The 12,261-nt window shown below is 38.8% G+C and overlaps 1 protein-coding gene across 4 annotated transcripts in view; it reads left to right on the top strand.

Moving 5' to 3' along the window:
* The window catches only part of DIP2C (disco interacting protein 2 homolog C), a 190,638-nt gene extending 178,377 nt beyond the window's left edge, over window positions 1-12,261 (top strand). For all 4 annotated transcript variants that reach the window (XM_014945016.1, XM_014945015.1, XM_014945018.1 and 1 more), the window contains 5 exons: window positions 846-903; window positions 1,659-1,733; window positions 2,802-2,976; window positions 4,814-4,937; window positions 8,771-12,261. In XM_014945016.1, the coding sequence (XP_014800502.1) occupies window positions 846-903; window positions 1,659-1,733; window positions 2,802-2,976; window positions 4,814-4,937; window positions 8,771-9,023 (685 nt within the window). In that variant the 3' untranslated portion in view covers window positions 9,024-12,261. The remainder of the gene's footprint in view (window positions 1-845; window positions 904-1,658; window positions 1,734-2,801; window positions 2,977-4,813; window positions 4,938-8,770) is intronic.

Raw genomic sequence — 12,261 nt, 5'->3', positions numbered from 1 at the left:
GTAATCTCACTTGCGATACAGGAATGCCTAGATGTTACCAGTTCTCTTCACCATCTACTGGCTGAAATCATCAGCTGTTTTAGGACTTTGAAGTCTCTTTCATTCTAACTTGCTGAGTACTTTTCTAAGGTTAAATGAGGAATTTCCTTCCAGACCATCATACCACTGAAGAAGAGCTGCCATTTCTGTTCCTACAGTGGGAAAATAAGTTATCTAAGAAAGAAAGAGAGAGGACCAGAAAACTAAACTGAGAGAAAGGGTCTGACCTCAGCAGTAATAACATTTTTCATTAAGTGTTTTCTTTTGTTGTTATTAAATGTATCAACCACTGTCTATCGAAAATAATTAAAAGATTGCAAATGCAGATTTCAAGCTGAGTCTGGGTTATGAACTATTTTGATATGACTTTGATTTTAACTGTTAGCTACTCATGGAATGTGGTTGCACACTCAGCTCACATGCCTTTGTGTCTGTGCCCTGACATTTATGATGTTCTTGTGGGAAATCAATATTTTAGATCCCTCTTGTTGTGAATAAATTTGTGCATGGTACTCCATTTACAAAAGTCTATCAAAAACAAATAAAAGGTACCAACTGCATTTGAAGAATTTAATGTTTAAGAAAACGTTCACGCACATCTTTTTTTCATTATTTTCTGAGCCGTAAGTCTTGACTAAGATTAAATATTGGGCCTGATTATCTTCTACAGGATATAAACTTCATCTGTTCCAAAAATAACATTAATCTCTGTGACCATTAACCATTCCTTTTAGAAATAAATACTAATGAAAAGCAAATAAACACAACTGTGTATTACGTGTATTATTTTTACATGTATTTTACAGAGTTCGTTTAGTTGAAAGAGGATCTCCACATAGTTTGCCCCTGATGGAGTCAGGAAAAGTAAGTACTGAAAGAAGATTTAAATGTACTTTTTATGGTAAATATTTTCAGTAAGTTTCCTTTTCTGTTCATTTTTGCGTGAATATAATGTTGAGGAAGGCTGTGTCAGATGTGCAGGCTGAAGACCTTTCTTACTGTTGGTTACAGCACAAAGATGGTAACTGAGGCATTACTGTAAGAAGCTGTACCTCCCTCTTTTATGCAAATAGCATTTCCTTCTTTTATGCAAGAAGCTTCTGAATCTTTCTAACCATACCTTTGCAAACACTCATGGCCAGAGGATGCTCCCTTTTCTATTTTAGGGTATAACATCTGCCCACCTCTGTAGTGGTTGAATGTCCATTACATGAAGTTGTTGGTAGGGCCTCTGGGGAGATTACATGGTGCCTCTGGCTTTCTTTTTGTTTCAGAACAGACTTTCATATGACTGGTGTTTTGGTTTCTTTTTTCTATTGTAGTATATACTTTCAGAGAGACTTGGGCCATTTGGTAGGATTTTTGTATTGTAGGTGGACATTTGATTACTGAGGAGTTGCAACTGCTTTCACAAAAAGAAGAGGTTTTGTAGCATTTCCCAGATATTTCAGAATTTATTACATTTATGGACTATTTCAAATTCTTGTGTTATAACTCTACTTCAACTTTTTTAAGGATTTCTTCTAGTTTCTAATGAAGGGGTTTGGGGTCGAAGAGTCAGCATATGATTGCATAAGGCAATATCTGCTTTCTTACTGCCTCATGTTTTCTTTCAATAGATCCTCCCAGGAGTACGTATCATTATTGCTAATCCAGAAACAAAGGGACCCTTAGGAGATTCTCACCTTGGTGAGGTGAGTCACGAAAACTTAACCTTTGTATGCTCAGAACTGAAGTGCCGAGGTAATGCTATCATCACGTATGCCAATGGTTTCCTAGAATGCCTCTTATCAAATGCCCAGATAAGAAAATTGTGAATTCTGCACATCTTTGTAGTATATGAGTATGTAGCATGATGTTTGTATCATCATTTAAATTGTTAGTAACATATTTGATAAATACTAAAAATAGCTTCTTTTTTAAAAAATTGAAAAAGATCTGCTTTTTCTAATTGTATTTTCTACTTGGTGCTTCACTAATTCTGATGGAAAAATACATGAAAAAACAAGTTTATTGATTAGTCTAATTTCAGCTAGATGGTTTTTCTAGTGCTATTCTTTTTATAATCATTGTGCTTCAACGCACTGAAGTACTCTCATTAGCTGAGTTGAGCAAGGCTATATGTTTTTCCAATTTATTTTATGGTTCTAGAGAGAAAAACAAACGCTATTTTCAATGAGCAATTAAAGATCTAATTAACAAAATTAAGAATTTGCTTAGTCATAATTAAAACAACAATCTAATTTGTGAGATTCATCTGTAAGATTTCAATACTATGAAATCCTTCTCTATAGGTGAAGGTCCTTGACTTCACCCTTTGAAATAATCTGTCTGTCTGGTTGTCATGGAGGATGTTCTGCTGGAGTAAATACACTGAGCTGGGAGGGGAGGACGATAGAAAGAGCACTGTGGTCTGTAGGCTCTTCTGAAAATTGCTGTAAGGAAGCAGACCTGAGAGCGAGCTGAGCCATGTGGGTCTTTGGCTAACCTGGGGTCAGAGTGCTGCAGGGCAGGTGTCCCCATGGCCATCAGTCCAGCATCCCTGTCCCCCAGGCACAGCTCAGATCCATGCTCCAACTTCAGCGAGGTTAGATTGGGGTCTCTGCGCCTAAAACTGGGTCAGTTACGGTTCAGAAACAGTGTTAAAAGGCATTATGGTATTATCTAGCGATGACTAAAAATATTTGCATCAAGAATTTTCAATAATGCTTCGTTCTGGAAAGCTACTTTAATTAATACCAGTATAATTGCTTTTAACTTAGATATGGGTTCACAGCACTCACAACGCCAGTGGGTATTTTACCATCTATGGAGATGAATCTTTGCAATCAGATCATTTCAATTCAAGACTCAGCTTTGGAGACACACAGACTATTTGGGCTCGAACTGGCTATCTGGGGTTCCTGAGAAGAACAGAACTCACAGATGCAAATGGAGGTAAGAGGTTTTTTGTCATCTAGGTCTGTGCGCAGAATTTGGGTTGTCTGGAGGCTGAAACCACGTCTCTTGGCCTGCAGTACCTGACGTGTTCAATCCGTGAAACCTGTCGAACTGCAAAAAAGCCTTAATTAAAATAATCAGAAAATAAAATGGAAGGCAAGATTTCCCTGTTGAAACAGTTGCTTTTCCTTTTCCTTTGCTGTACCTCAGACGCAATAAATCCTCTCCACTGGTGACTTTTTGCCACCATTAATGTGCCAAGTACTTCAGCTTGAAAAATATGAAATGCAGCTTAAAATGCCATCATTTCCTCTGGCAGTCGTATCTGTGGGAATGCATTCGTGCAGGTAGAAAAAGCCTAGTTGTGAGTCTGAGCCCTGTCCCTCCAGTGAAACCATCCTCTTTGATAATTCCTCTGTTGCAAACTTGTTTACAGAAGCTGTCCATTTCTCAAACTTCCCCGGCTTTAGGCCTGCGGGGATGGTTACTGAAATGTAATACAAGCAGTAGCCTGCTGGAGAAGCTACGGGGCGTTTGGGTTTCTGTCGGGAAGGTACAGGATTGTTGTTACTTGTTTTTATGACATCCCTTACTCCGTGAACACGTGTAAGCAAACCAGTCCTGCCAGGCACACCGAGTCTCTGCTTGGGAAAGCGCTGCTTTGCTGTGATTTTTGCAGAGTGCAGTGCCATGAGCCATGGCTGGCGGAGGTGGCAGTGGGGTCTGTTGGCACAGTATGGATTCTAGCAATGCCCCAGGCACCTCCGGGAGTGGTCCCAGGGCCCCGGTGTCAGCTATTGTGGTAGCCTCTATTCATCCAAAGAGTAAATTCATCAAACCTGAGAGCGTTCTAATAATCACTGTGGATTAGGACTGCTGCCCGTGTCCTTATGGTAGCATCTTCCTGAAGAGATTTGCTTCCTGTTGTGCAGGTTTTATCCATTTCATAAGGCCCAGCCTTGAGAAAATTCAGGATTCTCTGAGGATATTGCAACTTAAGCATCCAAATGTCTTAAATCTTCTCCTGGCAAAGAGTTGCTAAGTCTCCCTTCTCCTCCCACAATTAGCTCCCAATGCAGAAAGTACTCTGCCCTTTATTACTGGTAGAGATTAATTGCCATTACATTACCACCACACAAATACCTGAATTAATGTAAAAAGAGCTAGTTATCTGCTTATAAGTCTATCAGTGAATATTATTTCTTTATGGGTAACATGCAGTCATTTATTATCAGCCTAATATCTTTTTAAAAGTGTCATTTCAGCCTCATTTGTTTCTGTAGTCAGTAAAAATTTGTTCTATAAGAGCATTACGCTCCAGAGCTTGCCATTTGTCTGAATGAGCAATTTGCTATCTGACACACAGCACGTATTTCTAGTTTATTGATAAACACCTTTGTAATACACCTTAAGCATCGGTACCAAACATCTCAAAGCTACTAGAAGAACATCATCCATTCTGTGAGGGTCAAATCCATCCTTTCTCTTTAAAAGAAAGAGACAAGGAGCCTATTGTCTTAAAAAAGAATGAGTCTGTTCTGCATCCACCTGGGAGAAAAACAGGAATTTATCTCACTGCCTTCAAATTAAGACTTCCACCTTTCTCTTCTTGAAATGGGAATAGTGTTTCTGCTTTCCATTCTTCTGCTTTCTGCTCTGCATTGCACTTCACTAATGGAAAATTCTCATTAGTTCGGATATCACTTTGGGGTTTCAGAAATTCGAGAATAACTTAGAAATGTTATACTTCTTTTACTTATACATTAATGTGAACATTTTTTAAATTTAATGTACTGGAGAATAGAATCATTAATACTTTTTTCCTTACAACCAGAACGCCATGATGCACTTTACGTTGTGGGTGCATTAGATGAAGCCATGGAGTTACGAGGGATGAGATACCATCCGATCGATATTGAAACCTCTGTAATTAGAGCACACAAGAGCATCACAGAATGGTAAGGATTATATAACACCAGGACCCTTATATAAAGCCGAAATATCTATAATGTCTGGGGTTTTTTTCTTGGTTATTGCAATTGATCCAGGAAATGGCCTGTCAGGATGGTCACAAGATTTATAACCCAGCTGTAAAATATGTCCTTAGGATGAAACTTCTCACAAACGGATTTAATCAGGAAGGACTGGTTTCTGCTAAGATCATTCAATATGTTTCTTTTTTTGTGTGTGGTTTTAAGTACAAGTGAAGGATTAAACTTTTAACTTGAAAGAACCAAGTAGCTCTCAGGTAGGTCAGTTACTGTTTCTTGGAGTTTTGAGGGGTTCTTTTTCTAACCAGGAAAAGCAAAGTGGTATGAGTTCAAGCTTTAGGAGTGCTGTTCTTAAAAGGAATAAGCAAGCAAACATTTCAAATAAATGAACACACTAATAATCTTTATTACTGAAGACACTGTTACTTTTCAATTGGTTAATAATAAATCAAGCAGTGATCAAATGAAGGTCACAATGGAAATTGAAGCAGTAAATCAATGAGTTAATAATGATGTTGTCTTAATCAATGTATCATATCATCAAATGCACACAGCAGGTAATCATTTTTCGAGGCCGACATGAGAACAAATTGCTTTTCATTATTCTTGCATCAGAAGACTTGAGTCAGGTAGTTGTTTTGTTTTGATATAACCTCGGCTCAGCTCTTCTGCTTTCAACCAAAATGAACCTGTCGCAACAGCTGGAGCAATTTAGTGAGTAGAAGACGTGACTCTCCATTTTTCTTTTCAATCGTGGCTGCAAAAGTGTGGCCTGGGGCAGTAAACTTAATGAAGCACAGTGACCAGGCTGGTTTCTTTAGTCTAAACACCTTGCTTTTTTCTTAAATATCTGTTAAAATTAAGGCAGTTAATTGCTTGGTTGACTGTAACTGAGGTTCTGCCTTATTGCCTCCTCCCTAGAACATCATCACGGCTGGTATGGTCTTGTGCCAGGTAGCCATTACACAGGGTGGCAGATTCTGTGTCCTCCTATAGACCAGTGTGAACACTTTAAGGATGCTGTGAAATTGTCCTTGAAAATGTGTCAGATCAGTATCAGTGGATGGAAAGTTTTCAGATCAAGCGATTTAGGGACAGCTCTATTACAAGATGACCACAGATTCATAAATTGATGTGTTCAGCAGTACCTGTTTCACAGAGATATGTGTGTCCTCAAAGTGTGAGCTCATGGCCAGTGAATGAAGTTGCCGTATCACACCGCAGAAATGGTCATCATGGATTCTAGTGGCCCAGAATGCTTAAATTATGTTCCTTTTTTCAAGAGCTTATGAGTTTTGATTATGATGGAAATCCTTAGTGGGATAGTGACAACTAAAAAGGGTTGGAGTAAGCTGGGAGGACCAAAGAAAACGGCTGTACTTCTGTAAGAAGGCAGAAGTATATGGAAGTAATCTTCAGTGCCTTAACTTTTTCCGTTACTTGGGTGATAATGTACAAGGCACATGAGTGAGATTTCAGAAAACACACTGTACTTTTACTACCCTTTTCACAAAGGCCAAAATTGGAAGTCCTCAGGGTTTTTTTTTTCCTCAGAGACAAGACATTGCTGATGAGTTAGGTGTTTCTCTAATGTGATCCCCTCAGAAAATTTTCTTGAGAAAATGCAGCCTTCCTGAGTCCCCAGTTTTTTGGCTTGGTTTGGGGTTTTTTGTTTTGGTTTGGTTTGGTTTTAATTCAGGAGGGCTAGAAAGTTCATGTATTCATAAGTGATACATGCTTTTTTCTTTTACTTAAAGTGACCACCATTGAGTTAGAATCATGACATATGAAACGAGTTTTAAGTTAAATTGAAATTCTCTTAGGGAGTGTCAGTGGCTGTAGGACTTAACAGAAGCTTCATGAAGGTTTTGGGAATCAGTCTTCAGACAAACTAACTTAGCCTAAGCCATGTTTTAGGGACCCGCTCCTGAATTTTGCCATTAATTCTTTCCCAAGCTAACGGTAGGTTTAAGGCATGGTTTCAAGTGTTAACTTGCTAATTTTAATAAAACCACCCCAGGCTTTTTTGTTAAACTGTATACAATACTAATTTAGATGTTTGTACAGCAATCCATAAAAATTCCGGGACCTCTCTGGAGATGGTCACCTGTGCAAACTGATACTTCTCTTCGTTAATATTCAGCATCAATCAAAACTCACTAGAATGTCTGTGAAAACATAATTACAAATTAAAATTCATTTCATAGCAGTACTAAGTCAAAAAGAACATGCACAGCCTTGCTATGGCTGCCCATTAGTTTTGCAGATCGATAACACATAAGAATTCAATCAAATAGTACTTTGGCAGGAACTGAGAATGAATTTTTTTTTAATGGTAAGTACTTTTCTCCTAAAATCCATTCTGTTAAGCATCAATATAGAGCACTTTTTGCTAGCTAACTTTTGGGCAAAGTAAGATATGTTTCCAAAATACAGGGATTTTCAGAATTGTCTTAGTAGACTAAAACAGTGCAATTCTCTCTCGATCAAGCGTTGACCTTGGGGTAAGTAGCTTTTTTTGAAGATGGCTAATATACATAATATAGTCTAACTTTCAGATGGTTATGCTCGAAACAGTTCTGGGAAATTATCCCCTGATAAAGGGAGGTAAAGTACAGGGCTTGGTGTATGAGTTACACGTGTAGAATATTATTATTTATACTATGTAGTAAGTTAGAGGAAGAGGTAACCATCATCCGTGTCTGAAGCACCGACAAGGAAGAATGAGATTGCTCTTTGTGGAGCCTCGGTCCTGGTGACCTCCTGTGAGACTTCAAAGGCTTTGGAGACATTTGAGCCGTGGGGAGGAGGATGGAGGGAAGCATACACCAGACTTTCATACCCTCCCAGCCTCCATGGAGGAATACATGCATTATCCTTAGCCAGAAAAGATGCCCAGGAGCAGAAACCAAAATTTACCTGCTTTGGCTCAAGAACTTAATGAAAATTTGGGGGTCTTAGAACATTTTTTTAGTAAAAAGCAGATACTGTTGATCATGGTGTTCTCTTGGGCATCTCACCTGTTAATAAGGAATGTAAAAAGTCCTGTCCCCTTAAACTCACCAGAAATAAAACACAACTGAAAGAAAACAGATGGAGACACTGCTTATTTCTCTGTAAACCAATTGGTCCAGAAGAATCACAGCGCGTTTGTGCTGAGGTCTGACCTGCCTGGACAGCAGCCAGCCCAGTCCAGAAGGCACGTAGCCGTGTCAGCCTAGCAGCAGGCAAGGGAGGAAGCCCCCTCCCCAGCCACCCCAGGACCTCTGTGCAGCCTGTGGTGCCGTGTCAACGTCCCCAGGGCTCCACACCCCTTCTCTGGGCAGAGTTTATCCCAAAGATCTTTCAGCTCGGACTGTTCCTGCTGTTCCTTTTGGTGCCTCCTCTTTTAACCTCATTTGCTCTTCTGGGCTGCTCTTCAAAAAGCCCCGGAGAAGACACCTCCACCCACACATTGCTCATGCATGCCTTCATGAACACAGCAGTGCTGTGACAGTTCTCTGGCTTCAAAGGCAACCGCATGTTGTCTCACTGCCTCCTTACATGGTGGGCAAGGATTAAACTCGTGTTTCTGTAAAGTTTAGCCCAATGCTTAGTATTGCAGCAACATAGAAAGGAGAGCTACTGGGGCTGTTCTGCCCTTGCCTGCAGAGACATTCTCTCTTCTACTTAGGCTTTGTGGTGAGAAAACAGAATGAGCATTAGGAGTTGAAACAAAAAGTAACCAAGGTTAAATGAAAAGGGTAAAAAATAAAATTGTGGAAAAACCCCACCACTAATTATTTTTTCTTTTGTTTCAGTGCGGTGTTTACCTGGACAAATTTATTGGTCGTTGTAGTTGAGCTGGATGGATCGGAGCAAGAAGCTTTGGACCTGGTTCCTTTGGTCACCAATGTGGTACTGGAGGAACACTACCTGATTGTAGGGGTGGTGGTGGTTGTGGACATTGGTGTAATTCCTATCAACTCCCGTGGAGAGAAACAACGTATGCACCTACGAGATGGATTTTTGGCAGACCAGCTAGATCCCATCTATGTGGCCTACAACATGTAGTCTTGTACCTTAAAGCTTCCATGGACTTTACTATAGATGTATAAAATTTTTTGGTGTCCACTAAAAAAGTGTGCAGATAAGATGCTGACACTCATCAGAATGGAACTGTTTCTATTACGACTTTTCAAAGCAGTCACGATTGGCAGGAAATAAAATGTGAAATGTTTTCTTTTACCACTAAATTTTAGAAAAGAAGGACTATGGGGTAAGGCCCTTCAGTGTGTTGGAAAAGCCCATTTTAAACTTTTTTTTTTTTGCTTATTGGACAATACTGCTTTTTGAGTAAATGTGGCTTTGTATTTTACATTAAGTAAGCTAAGTAGATTTTTTTTTTGTTCTGCCCTCCAAATGGATTCTTTTAAAACAATTTGCATACTAATACAAATAATTGTTTTCTTCATTTGTTTTAATATGTCATAAAAAGCTGACAAATACAGATCCGTTACTAACTTAAGCCATTTTAGATCCCACATCTTAGGAAACTATGTAGTGGTACGAGGAGAATACCCAAAGTAGCACCTTTCAATTAGAAACCTTGCAGCTTTCCGTCGGAGATGCTGAAAGCCCAGAGGCCAAAGAGCCTTTGCTGTTAGCGTTAGAATGGAAGAAATTTATAAATAAGGTATTTCGGCAATGAACTTGCAAATATCTTTGTACTAAACTAAAAAGATAAAATAAGTTAACTACTTCTTCTGTAATTATGTACAAAACGTTTAATTTATTTTGATCTCTTTAGAAGTATAAAAGAGAAAAAACATTCAAGAATATTAAACTCTTGGAATGTTTGCTAATATAAAAACAAAGTGTTGTATTATCTTGAGTGGATAGTATCACATCAAATATATATATATGAAATATAAATTCACTAATGACAAAAGATTTTAAAGTTTAAAATGCAGTACTTGTCACTTGCATGGTGTCTCCCACTGTAGATAATCAAATGTTACTCACAAATTTTTGGAAAAAAAAAAAAATAAAAGCAATCCTGGATTGCTAAGTATCCCTGTCGAAAAGAATCCTCTAGATACCAGCAAGTGGAATTAATTGCTGCCTTTAAGGCAGTGAATGAATTTAAGACTAAAAATGCACTACAATAATTTTCTTTTCTTTGCCATGGAGGCAACAATAAATATTCGTGCTGGCATGTGCATACACTTGTTAGACTTAGAAAAGGCAGGTTGAGGAATAGCACTGTTGTCTAGCTGCAGAACTTTGTTGCACAATTTTTTTTTTCATTGTTTTAGTTGGTGTTTTTATTGCTTATGGAAAAGTTTTGGGGTTATTTGCACAGAGTTATCAATTTGCCTCTCAGCTAGGACACGTAGCTCGGTGGCCAACGCATCCAGTTTACATTTGCAGGAAACAATTGTTTCGATGGTCTTTAATTTATTCCTTAACAGAGAGGAGCGTACAGTCACTACAACCGATGGGCACGAGCGGTGCCTCTGCTAACTAGTCCCTAAACGCAGAGAACATCGGGGGAACCCATCTGCCTGGTTCAACAACGGAGTCGTCCCGCGGTCTCCGCTCCGAGGCCGCCGCGGGAGAAGAGTAGGAAAACATGCATCACAGCTGCCTTCATTTTGCTACCTTTGGATAAAAAGAGAGGTTTGATTCCCCGGTTCTGTTGTCTTCCCTGCGCCCCGTGCCCCTGTTTTTTTAAAACCTTCCCCTTCCTTCACAACTGAATTGACCCGTTTGTGATCACGAGTGGGATTTACCAGCTGCAGTCCAAGAATGCTTTTCTTATTGTCCCCAATGACGTTCATGTGCTGGCTCTCATTACCGGATATGCATGACTAAGATTGTTGCAGGGCAAATGTAATCATGTTTATATCACGTATAAGGGAGTCTCGATGCTGGGTGTTTAAAATCTTTTTAAAAGGTAGGGACGTTTTAGTCTGCATGTACAGTACAGAGCATCCTGCCATGTCAGACGCCTTTTCTTTCAGACCATCCTTTCCACCTGCACCGTCCTGTGAATAGCCCCGTTCATGCTCTGCAGACCAATCCTATATTTTGTCAGATTCATTTTCTGCTCCCTAAAAAAGAATAAAATCTGTTCTTGATGGCAAGTTGTTGTAAGGTTTCAGACAAGATGTCGATTGATTACAAACATAATTGCAGTGTGTGAACTAACTTGTGAAGTCCTGCTATCGCTGATCTCAGTACTGCAAAACAAATCTCGCTGTCGTTCAAAGCATCACTTTAACCTTCACGAAGTCAACTTTGCATTTGTAGAGAATAAAAGAACTGCAATGCAGTTGTGAAACGCAGTTAATAACAGCTCTCTTCTGCAACCTGTCATCCGTGGTTGTTAAATCCCGAGTTAAGAGAAACGATAAACTGAGTTTCTGGTTTTGTTGTGCAAGCAAAAGGAAGGAAACATTTAAGCACCATCAGACTGAGCAATAAAGAAGGATTGTTCTGTATTAGAAACTGTACTGTAGATAAACCATTCATGAGAATGTATAAAATGTTTGTCTTGTGACCTTGTGCTTTTGGAGTCAGACAAAACCATGTAATCAACTTGATGCACATGCACAAAAAAAGAGGGTACACAATGAACATTTAAACACAAAACTAATCAAACAGGAGCAGATTCCTCATGGTGCTTGTTTATTATATATATTTAATCCTGCTTGACACTTTACCCAAGGGAAGACTGTCCCTTTTATCAGTTGAATGTTAGCAGCGTTATTTCATAGAGTGTGGTGACTGGTTAGAGAAATTCATGTAACTCAGCCAATCACAGTTTCAAACAAAAATTTTTATGTGCAAAGGACAGCAACCTTCTTGTATGTTAAACCACCAGTACGCTTTGTACATCTGTGATAACGCCTGTTTTATATTCAAATGAACAAATAAAAGCTTTTATTTTTGTTGCTCTGAAAATATCAGTTTCTTAATTAGTCATCTAAAATGGAGCTTCCGAGAGCTGCGGATGCTCAGTGGAGGAACATGGAGAGCTATACTGTAATTTTATTTTGTTTACCTCTCTTGTTGCATAATTTATTAGTACAAATCATTATACTTTTAACAATGTTTAAATACTGGTGTGGGCATTTATTGCTGAAAGACTTTCATATGGCAACAAATGTTTTTTGTGAAATGTTTTTTTAATTCTTTTTAATATATTCAAATATACTGTTCACATTTTTGCTGAAAGTGTAAAGATTATTGTAAGCTTGGTAACATTTTGTGAGAAGCAATAACAAGCATTAGTACTGTAAAACTC

The sequence above is a fragment of the Calidris pugnax genome, unplaced genomic scaffold (genome assembly GCF_001431845.1).
Source record: "Calidris pugnax isolate Ruff unplaced genomic scaffold, ASM143184v1 scaffold54, whole genome shotgun sequence".
Lineage (NCBI taxonomy): Eukaryota > Metazoa > Chordata > Aves > Charadriiformes > Scolopacidae > Calidris > Calidris pugnax.
Note: the sequence above shows the minus strand (reverse complement) of the source record. Positions and strands in the feature narration are given on the sequence as shown.